The sequence below is a fragment of the Quercus lobata genome, chromosome 11, assembly GCF_001633185.2.
Source record: "Quercus lobata isolate SW786 chromosome 11, ValleyOak3.0 Primary Assembly, whole genome shotgun sequence".
In the NCBI taxonomy this organism is placed as follows: Eukaryota; Viridiplantae; Streptophyta; class Magnoliopsida; order Fagales; family Fagaceae; genus Quercus; species Quercus lobata.
The window spans coordinates 23,983,350-24,008,674 of record NC_044914.1 but is presented as its reverse complement, the minus strand read 5'-3'; the positions used below and the strand labels follow the sequence as shown (position 1 = coordinate 24,008,674).

At 36.5% G+C, this 25,325-nt stretch overlaps 1 protein-coding gene across 2 annotated transcripts in view; it reads left to right on the top strand.

Annotated features, from left to right (window-relative positions):
• LOC115968655 (transcription initiation factor TFIID subunit 1) overlaps positions 1-25,325 on the top strand; it is a 45,806-nt gene that overhangs the window by 12,974 nt on the left and 7,507 nt on the right. The window contains exons 6-19 of one of the 2 annotated variants that reach the window (XM_031088102.1): positions 10-258; positions 3,643-3,758; positions 5,725-5,893; positions 6,692-7,793; positions 10,023-10,225; positions 10,392-10,629; positions 11,012-11,348; positions 12,205-12,414; positions 12,597-12,689; positions 18,514-18,717; positions 18,942-19,148; positions 22,918-23,398; positions 23,837-24,021; positions 24,184-24,306. In XM_031088102.1, the coding sequence (XP_030943962.1) occupies positions 10-258; positions 3,643-3,758; positions 5,725-5,893; positions 6,692-7,793; positions 10,023-10,225; positions 10,392-10,629; positions 11,012-11,348; positions 12,205-12,414; positions 12,597-12,689; positions 18,514-18,717; positions 18,942-19,148; positions 22,918-23,398; positions 23,837-24,021; positions 24,184-24,306 (3,917 nt within the window). Of the gene's footprint in view, positions 1-9; positions 259-3,642; positions 3,759-5,721; positions 5,894-6,691; positions 7,794-10,022; positions 10,226-10,391; positions 10,630-11,011; positions 11,349-12,204; positions 12,415-12,596; positions 12,690-18,513; positions 18,718-18,941; positions 19,149-22,917; positions 23,399-23,836; positions 24,022-24,183; positions 24,307-25,325 lie in introns of both variants that reach the window. The other variant, XM_031088101.1, reaches the window with a different exon arrangement.

Below are 25,325 nucleotides of genomic sequence, written 5' to 3'. Positions count from 1 at the left end.
TGCTGTCAGATTATGATGAGAAGGCTGAAGATGCAGTTGATTATGAAGATTTTGATGAGCAGTATGAGGGTCCAGAGATTCAAGCTGCTAGTGAGGAGGACCATTTGTTACCCAAAAAGGAGTACTTCTCTACTGAAGTTTCTCTTGCTTCATTGAAGCCTACATCTGTGTTTGATGATGAAAATTATGATGAGGAACTTGAACAAGAACAGGAGGTGGTGGATAACAATTTGGAAGTTCAAACTACCTCTTTAACAGGTGTGGTATCTATTATCTTTTACTTCCCAATTTCCTCTTCATTCACTTTATAGATGCATTCATATACACATTCACACTCACACGCAGACGTGCACACTACTATGTAGAGGGAATAACTTCACTTGGTATCATCTTTTGAATCTTCAATAGTAACCTTATAAGACGTTATCTTTTATTGCAAATGGGCAATCTAATATAGTTAGGGTTAAATTGGCATGATGTAAAAAATTTATCTTTCTTTTGGTCTTGTGTCATATATATATATTATGATTGTAATTGTGATTAATTTTTCCATGCAAATAAATCACTCTTGTATGCAATGGCTTATTATTGTCAATCAATTTATACTATTGAATCACTTGTGTATGATTTGTAAGTTCGTGGATCTATAATTTTGTCTCAAGATAAACCTAATTTTATTGTTATTTTTTTAATAAGTAAATGCATATTTTATTGAACAAGACTACATGTACATGAAAGTCAAAACGAAGAAGTCTTGATTACAAAAGGTACATGAAAGTGAACACAAAGAAGTCTAAAGAATTACAAAAGGTTCATGAAAGTGAACAAAAAGAACCCAAATTTCATCTTGTTAAATGGGCTATTGTTTGTGCTCCACTTTCTTCAGGTGGCTTGGGGATTAGGAATCTGAGACTTTTTAATGTAGCTTTATTAGGGAAATGGTTGTGGAGATTTGGGTAAGAAAGGGATGCCTTGTGACGTCAAGTGATAGAGGTAAAGTATGGATGTGAATGGGGTGGTTGGTGTTCTAGCTCAGTCTCTGGTCCCTATGGAGTCAGTTTGTGGAAAAGTATTAGATGGGGGTGGCCCTCTTTGTCTCAATTTATCTTGTTTGAAATTGGAGATGGATCAAAAGTGCAGTTCTGGCTAGACTGGTGGTGTGTAACAACTATTCTTGCTGACTGCTATCTTGAATTATTTAGGATTTTTCGAAACAAGGAGGCAAGTGTGGCTGATCTATTGAGGTACACCAATGGAGTCCTTCGTTGGGATATGCATTTCTTCAGGGATGTGCATGATTGGGAATTAGAAGGTTTTTGGAGTTCCATGGATACCATTTATGGCACACCTGTAAGGGGGATTGGGGAAGATAAGAGGTGCTGGCTACCTAATAAGAGTAAGGGGTTTATGGTTAGTGTACATTACCATCTTCTTGCTGGCCATTGTGATCAAGTTTCCTTTGGTAGAGCATTTGGAAGCAGAAGATTTCTTCTAGAGTGGCTTTCTTTGTATGGACTGCAGCCTTTTGGGGAAATGTTTGACAATTGACAATTTAAGGAAAAGAAAGGTATGTAAAGGAGCCTTTCTTGACAAGGAGCCAACCAAAGCATCTCGGTCTAATGAACAACTGTACAAGTCAGAAAAGGCTATCCTCAATGGTAGGTCACCACACCAACTGTCACGCCAAATCTGAACTTAACCGCACAAACCTGCCTCAATGTGTATACACTGCAGGAACTTGTCCCACCCTAAGCTAATACCTTTCCATTAGCCACAGCCATGAGTTCCATGAACATTCTTCATGCACAAACCTCCCCGCCCCTCTCCATATTTCACAGCTACTATACGCCTCCACAACTGCAATGCCTCTGTTTCAAAACGCCATTTCCATTTACCCAGGAAGGCCTGGTTAAAGGTTACTAACCTTCTAGCATCCAATCTGCCATTAGCAATAGGAGTACACACTGTATTCCAGCCCCCCAAATGATGCTTAAGCCCATCCCCCATGTCACCCCAAAGGAAATTTCTTTTCAATTTCTCAATTCTGCTTGCTGGTGTGGTTGGCCTTTAGAGGCCATTTTGAACCGCACCAACCACATTGCTAGGAGGGAGGAAGCCGGACTTCGTTGGTCTCAGTTTTTGGGTACAATGTGATCAGTTTGGTCGGTGTTGCAAGAGAAAACAACACGGTTCCAACAAGTTTACCTACAACAAATCAAAAGAGTTATCCCCACAGAAAATAAATAATCACAGCATTTATAATCTCGTTTTCTAGAAAAGAAAAACGTTGACCATTGATCTAGAGCATGGAGGGATGGGTTGGGCTAAGGAGCTCTTCAATCCATTCACAAGCTCTTCCAGTCTTCCCTCTCTGTTCTTGAATAACACAACCCATTTTCTTCTTTTCTGTTCTTGCTTTGATGGATTGGCTTTGCTGTGTTTGATTTGGACTTTGAAAGCTTTGCTCTCTTTGAGTTTGAGTGCGGTGGTCTGGGCTGAGTAGGTGTTGACTGGAGTTCGAGGAGGTGAAGGTGGTGACCAAGGCAGGCAAGATCTGAGTTGTTGAGGAAAAGAGAGGAATGGGGTGAGGAAAAATCATGGGGGTTGTGGGGGTTAGCGTGGGGTGGTGTTTTGTACTAGTAAAATTAAAAAAAAAAATATATATATATATGTATTTATAAAATATTATATATATATATATATATATATATATATGTTTAGTGTGGTTTTGTCATAACCTTAAAATCGAAACTGATGACCGCATCAGCCCGAGTCAGTAATTGTAAAAAAAAAAAAAAAAAAAAAAAAAGAAGAAAGAAAGAAAGAAACTGAAATTCAAATTTTTTACCATCGGAAGCATCTAGAGTCAGTCGGTTTGGCTTGGCTTGGGCTGGTTTTGTTGGTTTTGGTCAGAATCTTAACAATCCTAGTTGCTAGACCTCAATAGTGGTTGTATTTAATTTCCATCTATTTTTTTTCTTAAATATTTCTCCCAAGATGATGTCATTTAATGGTCACATGAAACCTTATTTATTTTATAATTCAATAGTTGGGGATGGGGGGATTTAAACCCTGGATATCTTTTTAGAAACATTAGGAGGTGCCAACCAGTTGAGCTACAAGGCTCTTGGCAATGGTAACATGAAACTCATGATATCTAACAGCATCATATTAAAGGAGATGGATGGAGGGACCAAATTGGCACCAAGCTGAAACTTCAGGGTTGGGATTGCTAAAATCAGAGCTATAGGGGCCTAATTGTCTGCAAACCTAAAGTTGGAGGGTTTGAATTGAAGCTTAGTCTAAGATAAAATAATTTGCAATTCACAACATCTTGTTTCATAAATTGTATTACAGCTATGCATTTTCTCTTGTATTTGAGTCTCTCAACACAAAGCATAATGTTCTAAAGTCTTGTATGTATGACAAAAAAGTGTCCAATTAGTGGGCTCATTAGAGGTCATTTAATTGAAAGGGATGTGTAGGTCCAATTGTGTGGAATCATTGGTTTGGTTGAGATCATTATGTCTACTACCATCATTATGGTGGCTGTCAAATATTTGGTAGTTTCTCACTTTTAAAACTTTTACTTTCCTAGCCTTTTGTTTTGATGTTCGACTTCTTTAAGCGTGCTTATTTCAGGTGACCAGGGTGAAATTCTTGGTGTGGTTTCTGAAAGTGAGAAATCTTTTGATGATGATTTACAACATGCCTCCCTAGAAGCTGAAAAGTTGGCTGTCGATTTAGAAGAATTCCAGGTCAGTTTGTGATCTTTTTACCTTTTTTGTTGTTATTTGTTTTTTCTTGTGTTTATTTTCTGTTCCAGAGTATTTTTGCTTTTACCTCTAAGATGTTTATTTTTAGAAAGACAAATTTTTTGATGGGTATTATGAAGCTGAAAGCTTTTTTAAGTTTGAGTGGCATGATTGAAAGTGGTGTACCACAAATTTTAATTTGGATAAAGTTTTCTCCAAATTGGTTTGGAAAAACCTCCTCCAATCCTTTAGGTGGCAACTCATAAAACCATCCACATGTATAATTTATACAAGTCACATGACTTATTAAATAGGTCATGTGATAAAAAGTAGACTGATGGTTTTATCAATTTCCATGGTTGTGGGTTGGAGGAGTTTTCCTTTGGAGGTAAAGTTTTTCCTTTTAATATTTTATTTTCTTTCTAGTAAGTAAATAGTTTGTAAATATTAACTAAAAAAATGAAAGTCACTGGGCATTCCCCAATATACATTGCAAATGGAATCAGCATCAATGAGATTGAGTGTATAGAATGGTTGATGTGCTCATGAGTTTACTTTGTGTGACATTTATGAAGTTGATTCTAGGTATATACTTCATGGCTGAGCCAAGGAATAATAAATCGTTTTGTCTCTGTATTCGTGCTTGCCCATGTCTTGTGAGAGGCAATTGGTGTACTGTTTAAATAAATCTTTCCATGTTTCGGGTAATTTTATTTTTCTTTAATGAATTTAATGTAGGGCCAAGTATGGATTGGGATATTTGAAAACGAGGATTATAAGGCCTGAGTTTCGAAGCACCAGTATGGATATGTTATTGAAAAGAGAATACTTCATTAAAAGAAAGGCATGAAGTAGCTTGAATTACAAAAAATACAAAAATTTGTACAAAAAGATAGAGACTTAATAAACATTGGAATGGAATCTCTATTCATGATCCCCAAAGCACAAGACTAGTCAAACAAAGTGCCAACAAAATAAGCTGGAAGCTGGTCCCTTGTACTCTCCATATCCTCAAACATATGCTTATTTTGCTCTCGTCAAATAATCCACATCAAGCAAACGAAACCAAATTCCAAATATTCAACAAGTGTTTTACAAAAGATCTTTCACACTCTAGTAAGACTCAAGAAATACCAAATGATCTAAATACAAGACACCACAATTGATAAGCTTCCTTATAGTGTATTAGAAGGTGATCCACCCCCACTACACCGGCACATGCAAAACTCCCCATTTTTCTCGAACCTCCATCGCACCCAATCTCCACCCGTAGTCGAAGGAATATGAGAGTCTAGAAGATGAAGAAAGGCAGCCACCAAATCCACCTCCAAATCATTAAAATCCTGAGAGAACCATGCATCCCAACTTCACCTCTCCCCCTCGACCTACCTGACCATCAAGGATTCCATGGAAGCTTCCTGATCTGTGGAGTTCTCATACAAAGCAGGAAAGCCTCTTTTCAAGGATTGGTCACCACACCAACAATCTTGCCAAAAACGAACTCAGTTTGACATACCGACCTCATTAAATACACACAACGCAATGAATTTTATGCTCTTTTACTCTTTTTTCCCTAAATTTTTTTGGATGTACTTTTGGCATTATATAAGCTACTTTTGTACATGTAATTTTTGATTGGTAAGTTACACATGCAATTACTGGGTCTTGAATTCTTGACCTGACCTTCTGTCTCATTCATTTAGGGGAAGTGCCATTTAAGCTAAAACTAATTGTCATGTAGTGTATATGTAATATTATGGACTTAGTTATGATCATCATTTTCAGCGTATTAATTATTATCTTAATCACCATATGCTTTCAATGGCAACCATAGAAAAAAGTAACATATCATTTGCACTACTCTCTGAATTGTCTACATTGCTGGTCAGTATATTCTATTTTACTCTTTAATAAATATGTTGATGTTTACTTTTTATTTTTATTTTTTAAAATTCATGAGTTCCAGCAGGAAGTACCTCAAAGTCAGGAAGAGTCATTGGATGGGAAAGGCTCTACACCACTGCCTGTTTTGTGTATTGAGGATGGGATGGTAATCTTACGATTCTCTGAAATTTTTGGTATTCACGAACCCTTGAAGAAGGGGGAGAAAAGAGACCGTAGGTTCTCCATTCCCAAAGGTATTTGGACGTATAATATGATATCTTCCTCCAGTTTTTAAAAAATAAGGAAATAATTATTGAAAAAGTACAAACGAGGCACAACCCATTTATACGAGATGGACACCAGAGATAAACAAAAAGTAACAGTTAAACTAGAAAGATCAATAAGCTCAAATAAAATTGAAAAAGAATAATATGTGGTGGAAGCTATTCCATCATATAACGATCTCAAGAGCGAAAACTTCATTTCCAAAACCGAATTCTCACACCCTTTGAAACTTCAGGTGGTGTTTCCCTCCAAATACACCTCATGAGACAGAGGAATTGCAAGCCAAATATGTACATTATGATTTTGTCTAAATTGTCGTTTTCAACAAGCCAACAAATCAACCACTCTTCTAGGCATGACCTATTGAACCCTAAAAAGACACAAAATCATAGCCCACAAGTCTCTAGCAACATCACAACTAAGAAGCAAGTGATTCATATATTCTCCACTTTTCTTACACATGCAATACCAATCCACATCTATTATTCAACACTTCTGCTAATTGTCTATCTGATTTATTCGTCCATACTTAGTGTTTCAAACCAGCATAATCCATTGATTTTGTCTAGAAATAGCATGATGGGAATTTTATTTGGAACTTGTTCATTTTTGCAAATTTGTATCACTGCTCTTCATTAAAAAATTGAGTAGGTTAACCTCACTACTTTGTCAGAGTTGAAATTTTGACTGTAAAGAAAAACTGTTCTTTTATTTGCTAGCCTGGTTCTAGTTTAATTTTCTATTCCCCCTCTGTTTCATTCTTTCAGATGGGTATAAATCTTTGGACATGTCTGATATTGTTGAAGAGGATGAGGAGGAATTTTTAAAGGATGCTGGTCAAGGTTATTCATTTATGAAACAGGCACATTCAATTGAACTTGAAGGCTCAGTTTTTGATGATGACAAACCAGAGGTCACAACATATGGTGTTCTGCAAGAGGCTACCTCATTGCCTTCAGAAGATGATGGGCAAAGAAAGGACTCCTGTCTCAGTGCAGAACCAATGAAAGATGGGGTAATAGGAAATTTTTCTGTTGGATTGCAGGCACCACGATGTCCTGGGTTTTATCCTCTTGATCAGCAAGACTGGGAAAAGGGAATTCTTTGGGACAATTCTCCTGTAGCGAGTGAAAATTCTGTTGAAAGTTGTGAAATTTCTGGACCTGACTTGGACGCTTCAGTTGTTAGTGAAGCAGAACTCGAGACAGGGCGACAAAATCCTGGGTCAGAGCCCCAAACAGAACCAGATGAGAATGATCATAATAGTTTTCTTCGCCGCTATCCTGATTTGCTGGAGCCCTTTGGCTCAAGAAACTCTTCCCCTCCATTCTCATTAAGACAATATCATCCCCAACTTTTGAGGTTAGAATCCTGCTTAGAAGTGGATATTTCTGATCATGCAGATGGTGGAAAGGAGAATGCTAGTGAGGATTTTCACCAAAGTGATGGTTTAAAGCATTATAACAAGCTCACATCACAATATAAAGACTTGCTGGAAGGGTCTTGGTTTGACAAAATAATATGGGAGACAAATAGGCCCATTGAAAAGCCAAAGTTAATCCTTGATCTTCAAGATGAGCAAATGCTTTTTGAAATTTTGGATAGCAAGGATGCTAAACATCTTGGGCTTCATGCAAGGGCTATGATTATAACTCGTTCCATGAAGTCAAGGACTGGGGAGTCTTTTGAGCAACCTGGTCATGGAGGCCAAGCTGGTTGGCGATCTGTTGCTAATGACAAACACTATTCAAACAGAAAATCTTCTCAGAAAATTAAATCAAATTCCGAAAAACGTACAGTTCATGGTGTCAAAGTTTTTCATTCGCAACCTGCACTTATGCTGCAGACAATGAAGCTAAAGTTGAGCAAGTAAGTTATAGCTATTATTTCCATCATGTTGTGTGCTTTTTTGTTTGAGAAGTAAATAAGAAACTTTAGTAAAGAAAACTACACCTCCAATACACAAGAAGCCTACTGGGGATGCAGAAAGGTTACAAATTGCAAGAGTCTAAAAAGTCTAAAAAATGGGAACTTAAGTGTCCTGGGGTTTTAGTCATCCATTCAAACAAGGACTACAGAACAAGCAATTTAGCTCCATTGTCGATCGCTCCAAACCTTCAAAAGCGTGGCTGTTCTATTCTCACCAAATGGCTCACATAAGACACAAAGGGATGGCCTTCCAACTTTTGCTGCCCCTAAATTTCCAAACCGCCCTATCCAACACACCAACAAATCCACCACACACCGGGGCATATCCCAATATTCTCCAAGTAAGCACAGAACCAAAGACCATTACTCTCTAGTCTCTAGTATACTCGCACTGCAGCAAAATATGATCAACACTCTCTCCACTCTGCTTGCACAGGAAGCACCAATCAACCACAACAATCCCATGCCTTTGAAGATTATCTAGAGTAAGAGTTTGCCCCAGACTGCAGTCCACGCAAAAGAAGCAGCTTTGACCTTCCAAATAGACTTCCAAGGGAAAATACTGCCCCCATTAGAGAGCTGCCTATAAAAAGAGTTGACGTGAAATAACTTACTGTTCTTATAAAAAAAATAAAAAAATAAAAAATAACTTACTGTTTGTTGGATCCAGCAGATACGTTCTTCAAATTCTAGTCTGATCTTGACAGAATAATTAAGATTCATAAACTAGACTCGGGGAATGGTCATTCATGGATAATGGGGTAAGAATTTAATGGAAATTTTGGGGTTTGTTGATGGATAATGGGGTAAGAATTTAATGGAAAGTTTGGGGTTTGTTGAGCTTGGGCCCATCATAAAACAAAAAGTAGGTAGTAGATGGTGATGATGTGCCTCAACAAACCTGGGATGCATCCCAGTTATGATGGCCCAACACAACTTTTACGCCCCATTTTTTCTTGTGGAAGCGACTTGTTCTCCTTTGTTTGGTTACAACTCAGAAAATTATTCCAAAAAAAATTTCCACTATTTTGCTTGCATGGAAACATTAATATATCATGTAATTCAATATAAATTTTTTTTGTTGATAAATAACAGAATTGTATTAAATAATTCAATATAATTTTATAATCAACAAGTTTCATTCACAAAATGAATATAGTGTAGAGCAAGTAGAAAATAAATGAAAATCCAATTCAAAAAATCCAAATCCAAACCAACCCAAATCGTCAAATTTAACCAATATTTAAAAACAATATTCCAATCAAACTGCAGTCACCAAACTAAACTCAAATAGCGTTGTCGAACCTGAAACGAAGTGAGTGCAAGGACCAGAGAATTTGGAACTTGTATGGGAAGAATTCTCACTCAATGGGCTAATCCCTTAGGCTGTTTCTTTTTTTGGGCCTGCCAGGCAAAATGAGAGTGGATTGAGTGTGGAAGAGCATGGTGTAAGAGTGTTGCGTATGCACTGGGCCTAGCGCAGCAAGGTCAGAGAGTGTGGATTTGGAACCAAATCTGTTGGTGATGAAATTATTGGAGTAGATTTTCCTCAATGGCGATGTGGTGGTTTGTGTTGATCATATGATTGATATGCCATTGTTTCTGTGTGTGTGTGTGTGAGAGAGAGAGAGAGAGAGATACTGTTGAGACTTGGGGGTTTTTTTTTTTTTCCCTGTCTCGCAGGGAAGGTAACTCGTGTAATGTGGTAAATGTTTTACACTTCTTAGAAGTATAAAACATTTTAATATTTTATGCCACTTTTGGGTTATTTTCCATTGACTGTAGAAAAGGTTTCTTTTGAGTAGGATTTTATTCTGCACCAAACAGAGGAAAATGTTATATGTTAGAATAAATATAACTTTATGCTTTAATGAGCCAAACTGCCCAAAGCCCAGGAGCTTTTTTTGTTATCGGCGGCAGAATGTGCCATGCCCCTTCACGTATGTTGTCATTATCATAGTCGTGATGATAATACTTAATCATGATTACTTTCCTGCAGTTTGTTATGATTGTGTATATATTGGGTATTCCTGGTTTACCTCAAGGGTTTTTTTTTGTACTTGCATGTGATCCACAATGGTATTTTTCATGTAGACTTACAGTTAATTCTACTATATTCTGCTCTATATCTTCCACTCATCCTTTGGAGTCTTACCTTTTGTTTTGCAGCAAAGAACTAGCCAATTTTCATCGGCCAAAAGCTTTGTGGTATCCCCATGACAATGTGGTGGCTGTCAAAGAACAAGGGAAGTTGCCTACCCAAGGGCCCATGAAACTTATTGTGAAAAGCTTGGGTGGTAAAGGAAGCAAAATTCAAGTGGATCCTGAGGAAACCATCTCTTCTGTCAAAGTAAAAGCTTCTAAAAAGCTAGGTTGTCATTTCTCATATGGAGTGGTTATGCACTCTATTTATTTAGTTCATTAATTGCTTGTGCTTACTGTCTTTATAATTTTACTATTTCATGTCTTAGGACGTCATCTCCTATATCTAAATCTTTTCTGAAGACAGAGCGCTTACATGGCACTTTTTTTTGGTAGACTTCAAGCTGCCCGAAGTGGTAAAGTTATTTTACTTAGGGAAGGAACTTGAAGACCATGGATCTCTTGCTTCCCAAAATGTTCAACCAAACTCCTTGCTTCATCTTGTTCGTTCAAAAATACACTTGTCACCAAGGGCACAAAAGATGCCTGGAGAGAAAAAGTCTCTGCGTCCCCCTGGGGCATTCAAGAAGAAATCTGAACTTTCAGTGAAAGATGGTCATGTCTTCCTAATGGAGTAAGTGAGTTAAAAGTTTTGTTTCACAGCTTTAATTTAGGTCACCTTATCTCCTAAACACTACCATATGAGGAGGGCTTTCTGGGTTGTTGTGTGTTATCTTTTATTCTTTTAGTGTTCTTCATACTTTCTTGCGAATCTTCTTATTTTGTGAGTCATAGGAGAAACATAAATTGGGTGACAACTGTTTCCTATTCTGCTATTGGCAGCAATTAATTTTTGGATTTCACTGGTATACATTTCATAATCTTAGCACAAAGAACCTCTATTGTGTGCATGTTGTTGTTGCTTAGTTTTTCTTTTGATGCCAAGATTACTTTCATTTTTTAAGTTCAGTATTATGGCAATTCCCACATAATAATCAGTCTTAATTCCTCTTTAGGTATTGTGAGGAAAGACCATTGCTGTTGGGCAATGCTGGGATGGGTGCAAGACTTTGCACTTATTATCAAAAATCTGCCCCAGATGATCAAACTGGCTCCCAGTTGCGAAATGGAAACAGCAGCTTGGGGCATGTCATTGTTCTGGACCCTGCTGATAAATCCCCTTACCTTGGAGATATAAAACCAGGATGCAGTCAGTCATCTCTTGAAACAAACATGTATAGAGCACCCGTATTTCCCCATAAGGTGCCCTCGACTGACTATCTCTTGGTTCGTTCGGCAAAGGGAAAACTTTCCATTAGACGCATTGACAGGGTTAATGTTGTTGGACAACAGGTTTGCCGTAGTAGTAGTCTTCCTGGATATGTCCTTTATGTTATACTTTTTCTCTATTTCTCTTAATATCTGTTGATAATGTTGTTTTACCCTTTGCTGGTGCTTGAAGTGATTATTTCTACTAATGATACTGGTCGTGTCACTTCTGGCTCCTAGCTAGTTCCTACGGAAATCATTATTACCAGCTGGACTTACCTATGCATGACAGAAAGAAAATAATATTAACAAATTCTTAACAGTAAATATTATTTTGTTAAGGAAATTGTACGTGATGTGCAAAAGAAAAAATGATATGCAAAACAGGGAAATATCCTGAAATTAGATGTGAATGAAAAACAGAGAGAGATGGAGAAGTGAGAACAGAAGTATTGAGAGAGAGAGAGAGTAGCTAAACAAATGGAAGAGGAATATCTTAGATTCTTAGATATACTTGGTGCAATTTGGAAATTTTTTGGGTATATGGATGATCATGGTTTTTTTATTTTATTTAATCCTTTGTGTGAAATTTAGTTATGGGTTGACATGACCTCATTTTTCCCAAGCCCTTCCAAAAAAAAAAAAAATTGTTTCTCAATGTGGGGCAGGGTGGGTTGGGGATTTTATATCACTGATGGATGGTGGGACTGTGTTTTTGTTGCACCTGGGTGTGGAGCAGGGGCAGGGCCTGGAGAGGGGGAGTGGAATATACCCCTGAACTTGTCCTGTTGGAAATTCATGGTCAGGATAAACTGTTGTTAGTTGATGTTTTGTTTGAACTATGACTGCACACCACTTTCATTTTATTGGAGGTTTATTTGTGTCAAGGAAAGCTTTTGTGGTGTGGCGCCAATCTGGTTTGGTTGATTTTTCTTTGCAGGAGCCTCTCATGGAGGTGATATCTCCTGGATCAAAGGCCCTTCAGACTTATATGACAAACAGGCTATTGGTGTACATGGCGCGTGAGTTCCGAGCTTTCGAAAAGCGTCATTTGCTCCCTTGCATTCGTGCAGATGAGTTGCCTGGACAGTTTCCTTACCTCTCTGAAGCCATTATTAGGAAGAAATTAAAGGAGCATGCTAATTTGCAGGTCATCATGCATTTTATAGATTTGTTATTTAAGTCTTTAATAGGCTCTGACACTAACATCTTTGTGCTGCTTTGGTATTAGATAAATTGTAGTGCTCTGGTTTTTTGGCTTATGTTCTCAATGATAGTTCTATTGTATTCTATACTCACCTAAATGCTTCAAATGCATATGCACCATTCCAGAAGAGGCCAAATGGTCAGTGGATTTGGGTTAAGAAGCGCAATTTCCGCATTTGGTCAGAGGATGAGTTGAGAGAGAAAGTGAAACCTGAAGATGTGAGTTATTTGTTATCTCATTTGCCTTCTTTTCTTTGTTAATGAACTAAAACCTTTCTGATTATTGGAATCTTGTTTGTTATCTCTATGAAAACTTCGCAAGAATTGATTGAAGAGGTTTTTTAGAACTATGTGAAAAGATAATCTCAGACCTTGCATGATATTGAAAAATATTCCTTGTTGGTGGATATTTGATGTCATGACTGGTGAGTTTTTGTAGTTTAACATCAATACTGAAACATAAATGACAGGGATATGCCAATCAAAGTTGTTTGAGTCCCAAAAAATAAAAAGTTCATGTTGCTAGAGTTCAATTATTTGTTGCTTTTGTAATAGTAGTAGTAAATGCTTTTTTTCTTAGATGAGCTGACCTCACCGTCTTCCCAAGATGGTGAGCTCTTCTTATTCATGTTGACAGTAGCTCTAGCATCCATGCATCATTTACAGTCCTCGATAGCCCTCTGCCATTATTAACTCAAATCTTATCTTCCACATATTTTATTGATCCAGAGTATTGGAGTTCATATGTTAAATTCAGTCCTTCCTAAATTGCCAATCTTTCAGCTACAGTTATTGGTTTGACCTTCCAATTTATTATAGAGAGAAGAGGTTGCTGGTTAAGGAAAAGGGAATCCTATCTTTCTTTGTATTGCCACTTATTCATCTTAAGATTCTCATTTCAACTACAATCATTTTATGAACACATTGCTTCTTAACAACTCAACATTCAATACCATGGTGCATGGTCTTGTAGCATTTTTATTAAAAATTTTCCCTTTGACTTAATAGGTATTCTACAATCGCACAATTTTTCTGATGTGCTTTATACTTCATCCACTATCCTCATATTTTATGATTCACATCCTCTTCAATCTCTCTATCTTTATAAACTATATTTATAAAATATTAATCGAAGATATCAAATCCTCTTGCTCTTTGGAACCTCTTGACCATCAAGTCTTATGGCCCTATCAATGTTTTTTTTTTTTTTTTTGTGTGTGGATAAATAACAATCTTTATTGATAAAAAAAATCCCAAGTACACAGGCAGTGTACACATGACCAAAAACATTCTCATTGCAAAGGGAGAGATGGTTGGCATCTCTCAACAGGGATAGAAACAGTCTTCGAAGTTACATATTACCTACACACAGTGGATCTTTTGACCCAATTTTTTGATGACCCCACGGAGAGTGTCATTTTTTGTTTGGACGGTGACGTGGGGGAAGGTACCTACTTTTGATAATCTTAGGAGAAGAGGCTATACTCTAGTGGATTGGTGTTGCTTGTGCCGATGTTGTGGATCGCCTTTTGCTTCATTGCAAGGGAGCCCATCAGTTGTAGAGCTTTTTTTTTTTTTTTTTTTTTTTTTTGGGATCTTTTGGAGTCTCCTAGGTTTTACTAGAGAGAGTGATTGATCTTGTGTTTGGGTGGAAGAACTGGATGGGAAAACATTTGTCATATATTTGATATTTGGTTTCATTATATTTGATGTGGATTATTTTATGGGAGCATAATAGGCGTACATTTGAGGATATGGAGAGTATAGGGGATTAGCTCCTAGCTTCATTTGTAGGAATTTTGTTTAATTGGTCTTGTGCTTTGGGATTTACAACTGGAGTTTCCATTCCAGTGTTTATAGAGTCTATCTTTTTTTACATAATTCTTTTGTAATTTTTGTAATTTTTTTTATGTACTTTTTTCCCCTTTTACATGAAGTAGTATTCTTTCGGTAAAATTATTCTTAAAAAAAAAAAAAAAAAATCATCTCAATGTATAAGAATCAAGCATATCCATTAAGAACATAGAGAGAGACCCAAAAGCTAACAACCAGATGGAATATGAGATAATTAATGTCACTTGACCACCCTTAGATGGGTACCTCGCCTCTCTTTGAATAAAGGAAGAACCAGGGTTGGCAAATGGGAAAGAGTGCTGTTAATTAATGTCACTTGACCACCCTTAGATGGGTACATTCTCTTCCATTTTGCCAATCTCCTCTCCATCATCTCAAGAATTGGGTTCAGGTTGTCTTCTCTTTGAATTTTGCACCCAATGGAAGACACAAGTATTTCATCGGTAACCTCGCCTCTTTACAACCCAAAATATTCACCAACTCTTCTAAATTAGGAACATCCCCACTGGGACCAACTCTGACTTACCTAAGTTCACATTCAAACCAAAACCAACCTCAAACCATTTCAACACATGACATAGGTGAACAATCTGATCAAAATTGGCATCGCACAATATTGTGTCATCTGCAAAGAGAAGATGTGACACAATCAATGGATTGTGTTGAGAGGTGCCTAGTGAGAATCCTAAAATACAACCTCCATTGACACAATCAATCATTCAGCTTATGGCCTCCATAACAATAACAAAAAGCATCGGTGACAATGGATACCCTTGCCTTAAGCACCTTGAGCTTTCGAAAAAACCACTTGGGCTGCTATTAATGAAAATAGAACTAACAGTGGAAACACAATAGAAAATCCACTCCTCCATCTTTTGGAAATCCCACCTCTCCCAAGCACATAAAGAAGGAAATCCCATTTAACATGAGCGCATACTTTTTTTACTCATCAAAAAAGTGATCATTTGCTTTTTCCACATTTAATTGCACAGTGCCCCTAGCTTTCCAAAATTTGATATGCTATCCAGACACTCATTCTTAATAAGGAAAAGGTCTCAAATTTGTTTTCCCATGACAAAGGCATTTTGGGACTCAAAAATAATTTCATGCAACACTACCCAAAGTCTATTAGCCAAAACTTTGGCAATAATTTTATATAACTCACCCACTAAGCTGATAGGTCGAAAATCTCTCACATCCACATTTTGTTTTTTGGGATTAGAGCAATGAATGTCGCATTTAGGCTTTTCTCAAACTTACCTTGAATATAAAAATTCTGAAATACTAGCATTAAATCATATTTGTGAATACTTCAACAAATTTGAAAGAAAGACATAGGAGAACTGTACGGCCCGGGGGATTGCCGCTATTAAAATTTTTAGTCATGCCAAGAACTTCATCTTCCTTTAAGGGTCTATATAGCCAACCAGCATTCTCCTCTGAAATCCTTGAAAACTCTAGTCCATTCAACCAAGGTCTTCATACGCCATCCTCAGTGTAATGAGGTTTATAAAGCTGAGTAATACAAACACTGATGGAAGCTGAATCTGTAGTTAACTCTGCATCCACCACAAGATTGGTAATAGACTTTTGCCTCCGACTCTCCTCCAAAAGTGTAGTCTTTTCAAGCTCATCCACTAAAAATATATCATCCACGAAAAAGCTTGCACCCAAAGGACTTCATCTTGAATCAATTTAGTGAGCTCATCCATCTCTAGTGCAAGGAGATTGGGCTTAATGTTGAACCTTGATGCAAACCTATAGTGATAGGAAACTCACTTTTGATGCCTTCACTTATTTTTACACTAGTTAAAACTCCATGATATATATATCTTTAATTAATTTAGTATACTTTATATGAACTCCTTTCTTCTCTAAAACCCACCCCATAACCTCTCTAGAGACATTATCACAAGCTTTTTCTAGGTCAATAAAAACCATATGGAGATTTTTATGGTCTTCTCTATATTTCCCAATTTGACGTCTAAGTAAGAAATAGCTTCAATGGTAGATTGCTATGACATAAAACCAAATTTATTTTTCAATATTGTTGTTTTGTGTTCTATGTTCAATCACTCTCTCCTGCAGTTTCATATTATCTGTTCGCTTTTCTTCATATTCTGCTTTGAAAATTCATATTCTTCATATTTGCTTTTCTCTAGTGTGACTCACACGCTTAATTTCATGGTAATTTGTAGTGTCTTTAATATCTCTATTGTTCTTGTAAATAGGTATTAGAGGACTTCTCCACTCACTAGGCATTTTGTTAACTCTTAAGATCTTACTGAAAAGATTTGTCTACTAGCATACAACCACATTGCTCAAGCACTTACAAACTTCAATGAGAATTTCATCAGGTCCCACAGCTTTTCTTGTTTTCATCCTCCTCAATTTGTCCTTTACTTTGGTCGTCATAATTCTTTGGACAAGCCTATGATTGCTATCCTCAATTTGGTTACTTAATTTGCTCCAATTTTTTGTATCACTTCCATTAAAAAATTTATCAAAATAAACGTTTGATCTCTCTTTAATCTCCTTTTCTGTTACTGGCACTCTTTGACCTTCATCTTTAATGTACTTAACACCATTCAAGTGTCTTGTTTTATTTCCCTTGTCTTAATAAGGTTATAATTTATAAATATACTTTTCTTCATCCTTCATCCCCCATCTTGCTATAAAATTCCTCATAAGCCTTGCATTTAGTCCTTGGACATCCTTTTTTGCTTCCCTCTTCATAGCTTCATAATTTTCATAAGAAGCAATGCCTTTACATCTTTGCAGGTTTTTGTAGCTCTCTCTTTTTAATCTAATTGTTGCTTTAATTCCCATATTCACCTACAAAGTCCCCTTAGTCGGTCTCTCACATCCTTTAGATTCTCCAAAATACTTCTTTAGCCATTCTTTTAATACAACTAGCCATTTCATTCCAAATCTTATCAACATCTTCATCTCCACTTTTCTTCTTTAACCATTTTATCTTTAAACATACCTTGTTTATTTCCCTTTAAACCCTACCATCTGATTCTAGGGTTACTTTGTCTAATATCTCTTCTTTCCATCTTCTAAGACAAATATCTAGTACCACCATCCTATGTTGAGTGGTTACACTTACTACTAGTATCACCTTACATTCTTTACAGCATCTACTATCAACTTTTTGAGCTAGGAAGAAATCTATTTGACTATCATTTGTCCCACTTTTGGGGGAAATTTGGTGCTGAGTCCCTCTTCTTGAACTGAGTTAATATCGAATCATACTCTATTGAAAAGTCTAGAATAGTATCTCTCCTTATTCATTTTTTACTCCATATCTCTGGACTCCATGAACTCTTTTAAAGCCCCCACTATCTTTTTCAACATTACCATTCAGGTCTCCTCCAATAAAATATAAGAAAATATTATTCAGTATGTCAAATAGCCACAAAAAAAAAAAAAAAAAAAAATCTATTTCGTAAAATGCTTTAAAAGAAGTCCCATTACCCTTGGATTTGTGTTTAGAGTGCTCCTAAATCAACACTAAAGCATACAGTGAAAAGATGGAAAACCAATCAAGATTGTAGAACCAAGTTCTAGAACCATGGGCATATAGTTCAATGCTATTAGTGTTTATTTACTTGAACACTGTAGTGCATATTTAGAGTTGAAGTTTTTGGGGCACCATCTTTTGTGAGCTGCACAAGGTCTGAGGCATGGTTGATGCTGATATAGGATTGAGGTAAACTAAGAGTCCGAAGATGATTGAAGCCTGCTGTTTCTTTTCATCTTCTTCACCTCTTTTTTGTGTGCCTCCTGTTATGAGGCCACCTTTTGTAATTTCTTTGAATTTGGTTTATGCTCCTCTACTCTTTTATAATAAATCCTGAGTTTTAAAATAAATGGAAGATGAACGTAGGGAAAAGCCGTTGTGGTATGTTGCTTGTAGGCCAACGTGTTCATTTGTGAGCATGTCATGCGATTGTTCTGGTATATTGGGATCTAATGAGTTTTAAATAAACCATATATAGTCACATATGTCGAAGAGTTTGTTGATGATAAGTGCAACATTGGTCTTATGCATTCCTAAAATATTCATCCATGTTACTACATTTGTTTTATCCACTACATTTTACACAGGAACAGCTTTTGGTTGATAATTGCTTATTCTTTTCATATAAAGCTCCTGATTGTTTTTTACTTGTTTTGGGCTTAGGTTTGTTCCTATGAAAGCATGCAAGCTGGTATCTACCGGCTCAAACATTTGGGAATTTCTGGGGTATTACCTTCTTCCATTTCATCTGCAATGAGTCGGCTACCCGATGAAGCTATAGTTCTGGCTGCTGCATCGCACATCGAGAGGGAGCTGCAGATAACTCCGTGGAGCTTGAGTAGCAATTTTTTTGCATGTGTAGTTCAGGTAAAATATGTTAACCTGCTTTTGAGAAATTTGTATGGCATACTGCTGATCATGTGTTGGAGGCTGGCAGTGCTACTTTTTATGATTATTTGTTGATAGTACATGAATATTGGCTTTTTAGTCTCAAGCCACTTTATCTTCATGACTAACTATATTAAGATTTGTTTAGTTGAAGCTGACATGATGTCCAACATGCTACTGATAGGCATTCCTTTTTCTTGTAGGGAAAAGAAAATATTGAGCGTATGGAAATTACTGGTGTTGGTGATCCATCTGGTCGGGGCCTAGGTTTCAGCTATGTCCGCACTGTTCCAAAGGCGCCAATGTCAAGTGCAATGATGAAGAAGAAAACAGTTACTGGTCGAGGAGGAGCCACTGTTACTGGAACAGATGCTGATCTTCGTAGATTGAGCATGGAGGCAGCACGGGAGGTATGTAAATTTTTCTGAGCAAATTAAAATTGTTTCTTTATTAGTTTAAATCAAGTTCAATTAGTCTCTCAGCTCACATTTTATTGCTAAGACATATTTTGATCACGTGTCTATTCCATTATCCATCTTTATTTTTATAGGTCATACCCATGGTTGGAACTGTACCACAATCCATGAACAGTGATCTCCATTAAGTTTATTGTGTAACATGATGCATACATATAGACTTTTGAGTACTCTTAATTCTCATAGGACTTTGGACTCCTAATGTAGGAACTACACAATCCTTTTATTATGGATTCTGAAACCTTAGATTCTCTTGGTCCAATAGCACAAAGACATGTGTACCACTAGAGTGAATGAAGCCAACATTTAGACAATCTGGAAATTACAAAAATATCTTTGAATAACATTTTACAGATTAATGTTATAAAAGTAAGGTTAAAGAAAAACATGTAAAACAAAACATGTAACATACTTAATGCAGGTAAGAATATAAGTTTCAAATTTGTCTGGTCTCCTGATTTGTTTTCTCGAGCCTCCTACAGAGGCATCGCTTCTTTTCCACCAAGTGATTGTTTTTGGGACCTGGTGAGGCTTGGAGAGGCACTTCTAGATATTTTTCTTGTAGTAAAGATAGCTATCTTTAAGGACATGTAAATTTGCATTAAGCCTAAGAATCATCATTCCTTGAGTCTCCCTTCAATATATTAGGGTGTTAAACCTCTTGCAAAGCACTAATGTAATCTGACAAGGACATGTAATTTTGCACTGAGCCTAAGAATTATCTTATCTCGAGCCTCCTGCCAATCTTACTACATTTGCACTCAGCCTAAGAATGACTCTCTGATGATGGTGTCCAACCTCTTGTTTGACGATGACATTTTAATTCTCTGTGGCAATGATCTGGAACGGCTTGGCCATTTAAAATGTGTCTTGCTTTGTTTTTAAGCTGTCTTGGGTTTCAAAATAAATCTAGGAAATTCTGATATGGTTCTTGTTGGGGAAGTTCGCAAGATTTAAGTCTAAGGTGATCTGGGACCCGATTCTAGAAAAGAGGGAAAGAATATTAGCAGGGTGGAAGAAGGTTTATTTTTCCAAGGGAGGACAAATCACTTTGATTAAGAGTACTCTTTCTAGCTTAACAGCATATTTCCTTTCTTTGTTTCCCCTTCTTGCTAGTATCACTCATTGTCGTAAAAAATTTCCTAGGGACTTTCTCTGGGGGTGGTTTCCATGATGCTTTTAAATTCCATTAGGTTAGTTGGAAGACGATTTGCAAACTGGTCCAACAAGGGAGTGGCTTGCTCACTTTATTTAAACTTTGTTAAGAAACTGGCTTTGGCGCTATGCAACTGAAAAAGATGTTCTGTGGTGTACAATGATTGACCTGAAATATGGAAGTGTTTGGTGTGCATGGAACTTGGGGTGGTGGTGGATTCACATGGTGTTAGCTTATGGAAACATATTAGAAATGGGAGAAATAACTTTGCAAGGTTTATTAATTTTGAGGTTGGTAGTGGGTCTGCAGTTCACTTCTGACATGATTGCTAGTGCGGGGTGTGATGCTTAAGGATACCTTTCCTGATCTCTTCTAATCAGGTTGAGATGAAGAAGTTTCTGTAGTTCTGTGGCAGATTATAGGTACACTCACAATGGAAATAATTTTTTTGGGATGTACTTTCTATTTATCCTAGATCCTTACTACAATTTTGAGGTAAAGTCTTTTTATAAAGTTCTTTCCCCTAAGGTATCCCAACAGTTTTCATGGAAGAGTATTTGGAATGTAAAGGTCCCTACTAAGGTAGCTTTTTTGTATGGACAGCTGCAATGGGGAGAATCCTAAAAATGGATAATCTTCGTAAATGGAGGTTGTGTGTGGTCAATTGGTGTTGTATGTGTAAGCGAAGTGGTGAGTCTTGATCATTTGTTTCTCTATTTACCCTTTGCTCATGATATATGGTCCATGGTTAGTATCGCAATGTAGATATTTGCGGTGCTATACCTCATTGTGTTGTGGCTTATTTGGAAAGAAAGGCATAGAGTGCTTGCCCTCTGAATTAAAAACTATTATTATTTCATACTCTATATGATTAGATGGCTGCTATAAGTATTTATTCAATCTCTATTTTTGCTGGATCATTTCTACTTGTGTACTTTTATTTGACTTTTTAAAAACCCATGTACACTACTCGTGTAAGCGGTTTAGTTGTTTTTCTCTTCTTTTGATTAAAATGTCCCAATTACTTATAAGAATGTTAGTTGTGAAGGCAGAAAGGAACATGACAATTGCAAACTAAACTTGCAAATTACAAATGAGGTCTAACTCAATTGGCACATCTGTTTTTAAGAGCCATGCGGAGGGTGAGGTAGTAGTTTCAAGATTTAATGGGTGCATGTGTAATTACCAATAACTAAAGAAAAGGCAAATTGCCTTCCTATTTAAATTTCTTCGTGCTTTCTCTTGGTCTTAACCTTGATCATCAGAACTTATTTGGACACTAAGTGGGCTCTTGCAAGGTTGCCTTTGATTGCTGAAGTTCTGCTATAAGCTAATTCTTGATGCAGTCAGATTCTGTACATTCCTTCACACCTAGGCATGCCCGGTGCTAATGTGTGGAATTTAAGCTTTTTTGTTTTCTCTCTCTGGGTTGGGAGATGAACCTGTATCTGTAATTCCAATAGAATCTGGGATGTGAGTTTCAATATGTGTATCCATATTAGTTTTGTTGACATGGATACTTTGGGGTGAAGTTCTGAGTCTATGTAACAGAGTTGGTGTTAGAAAGCTGGATAAAATTGCTAACTGATAGCTTATGGTTTTGGTTTTCTTTTGTTTGTTTGAGTTTTTTCTTGGAGTCCACAGGGCGGGTCATTTGTCTCTGTTTGGGTTGGGTCAAATTGGCCTTTCTCTATTTCCATTGTGTTCTCTGTTGGTTTTGGAGGTGAGAGTTTGTGTTAAGAGAAGAACTTTAGCTTTTCAATTGGATGCTTTAACAAAAATTTGGTCACATAGTGCCTTCACCTTTTTACTTCCCTGTGAGTAGAAAGAAAAACCTTATAACTGCTCAAAGCTCAATTTTTTGCAACACCAGAGGTGATTGTTGATAACAATGCATAGGGGGTTTATTAGATTCATTTTAATGGTTTATAGAGGTTTCTGGGTTAACTTACTTTTGCAGGAGTTATTTTATTTCTAGCCTTATGTATTAGTTGATGCATGAGTTTTGCTTCTAGCCTTTTGTTATTCAGGTTTAAGAAGAATAATCTAGAAACTAATTTTGTTTGATGTATGGATTGCAATATATATGCATGTGGAGATTTGACTGGAAGCTAATAATTGATTTCTATTTCCTTACTGCTGGTTTTTCTTTGAATCTCTACTATCCTACTTGTATTGCTTGTTCTCTCGCAAAATCATGTCATAGTTTCCTATCACCATAGCATTTCTCATCCTTGGGGAAGGCACAGTACTTTGAATGACTTTTTGTATTTTTTATTTTTTCTTTAGTAGTAGAGGAGAAAAATTGAGGGTAAGGTTGCCTACCATGACCTCTCTTACCCCACAAAACTGGGAGCTTTGCGCACTGGGTACGACCATTTTAAGCAGTGGAGAAAAATAGTTCTTGCTCTTCTATTGATATTGGAACCTACTAGTATATCCAAATTTTATGACATTTTTTTCTTTTTTCTTTTTTGCATTTTAAAATTTGTTTTATATTTATTGTAATTCATGTTTTTAATCTCTTAACTGTGTATGAATTTACAGGTTCTTCTGAAGTTTGATGTTTGTGAGGAGGAGATTGCGAAACTGACTAGGTGGCACCGTATTGCTATGATACGCAAACTTTCAAGTGAGCAAGCTGCATCGGGGATACAGATTGATCCCACAACTATCAGCAAGTATGCGCGTGGCCAGCGGATGTCATTTCTTCAACTGCAACAGCAGACAAGAGAGAAGTGTCAGGAGATTTGGGAACGACAAGTTCAGAGTCTTTCTGCCTTAGATCGTGAAAATGAGAGTGACTCTGAAGGAAATAGTGATCTTGATTCATTTGCTGGGGATTTAGAGAATCTTCTTGATGCAGAGGAATGTGAAGAAGAAGTAGGTAACTATGAGTCAAAGCATGACAAAGCAGATGGTGTTAAGGGGCTCAAAATGAGAAGACGCCCATCCATAGCTCAGGCAGAAGAGGAAAATGAAGATGAAGCTGCTGAAGCTGCTGAATTATGCAGGTTACTCATGGAAGGTATTGATATTTTAGTCTCACTAAAGGAGTTTCAAACACAGTGGTATTATATATGGGGGAGCTTTTATAAACTTCTATCTGTTCACATTTATGGGCCTTTGCGATAATTATATTTCTGCTACACAGATGCTATTAGATGGAGGGAATATCTTTTTTTTTTTCTTTTTTTTTTTTTTTTTTTTTTTTTTTTTTTTTTTTCTAATTTGCCAAAAAGTTTTGGAAAACTCATGGAATTGATTAGGCCACTTTTTTGCATGTGATTGTAACTATCAGCCAAAAAATAAAATTATTGTCTCTATAGATAGTTGGATACTTTTTTTTTGTCAATGCATGAAACGGATATTAATATTTGGGCAGAATCCATTCTAAATCTGTAACTTTTTGGCATGTAGTAATTGTTGTAACGTCATCAAATCTCACCTTGAAACTTTTCTGCAGATGATGAGGCTGAGAGGAGGAAGAAGAAAAAGACTAAAGTTGTGAGGGAGGAAACAGGGCTGGCTTTGGGCTTGCAACCAAGTTTTGGTTTTGAGAACACAAATCGGATCAAGCAAATTGTCAGTACTGCCCAACCTGATGGGTCCTATTCTTCCAAAGAGATATTTAATAAAGACATGAAGGAGGTAGGAATGATTTGCATTATATATTCCACTCGTGCTTATTGGTTTTATTTACCTGTTTCAAATACATATGGAGTTTCTGTCTTTCATGTACCCCCGTCCTCTCTAATGATGGTAGTTGGTAGAATTGAGGATAATAGAATGCGCTCTGTGTTTTGGTGGCAGGTAGAAAATGTTATTGCGAAAAAAGGCAAGTATGGAAAGGTGAAAGCTTTAACGAAAAAGAATGATATCACAAGTGTTGGTCTAGTCAGTAAGAAAATCAAAATATCGGGAGATAAAGTCAAGGCAAGTGACCTCATTCATCTTTGTTTCTTTGTCTTGGGTGGCATCACACATTAAGATTCTTTCAGTACTTATTGGAAATTCACTACATTAGAAATTTTTTAAAAGATGCATCAACTGCTAGAAAAGCCGCATGAGGATACCCATATCCCCGACCAGGGACAGACCTAAGATTTCAAGCTAGAGGGGCCGGAGTAAAAAAAAAAAAAAAAACTCCAAATAGGCATCTTTATAGTATTAACAAATTATAAATACACAAAATTATTGTTTCTTAATACATTAAGATGCAATCATCTACCAACAAAGACAAAAAAATAAATAATAATGTTTATTTTTAATACTAGGTTGGCTAGGATTTTTTTTTTTTTTTTTTTTTTTTTTTTTTTTTTTTTGTTGTTGTTGTTGTTGTTGTTGTTGTTGTTGTTGAAGTTAGAGCATTCATAGTAGTGGATTTAACTTTTAGCACCTCAAAAAATTATTTTATCTATTTTACCACCTCATTTTACAATTCACCCAACATCAAATTTTCTATTTTTTTACCACATCATTTTAGAATAATATGAATAACTCATTAAAATAATAAAGGAAGAGAGAATTTTAGTTTTTTAATTGAAGGTAGAGATAATATTAATAAAATATTGTATTTTATTTTTAACAACTTGCTACAGTCAATTGGTATTTATACCAGTTTACTGTAGTTGCAAAAAATTTAGCTTTAGCTTTTCCAATTACACATGGTTCTTTGGTGGTAAAATAGTTTGCTAAAATACAATCACCATTGTGAATGTTTTTATCGTTTTTGTTCAATTTTTTGGTTAGATAGTTTCTAGTTGGAGGGGGGCCCTAAGGTTTTGGAAGGGGGACCAACTATAGAAATGATATATGAAATAAGTAAAAAAAAAAATTGGGCCAGGGGGCCTGGGCCCCTACCTGGGTCTGTCCCTGTCCCCCAACTATGTATTTTCCCATCTATACTAATGTCTTTATAATTGATATGATCATTAGGTCTAGTATAGTGATGC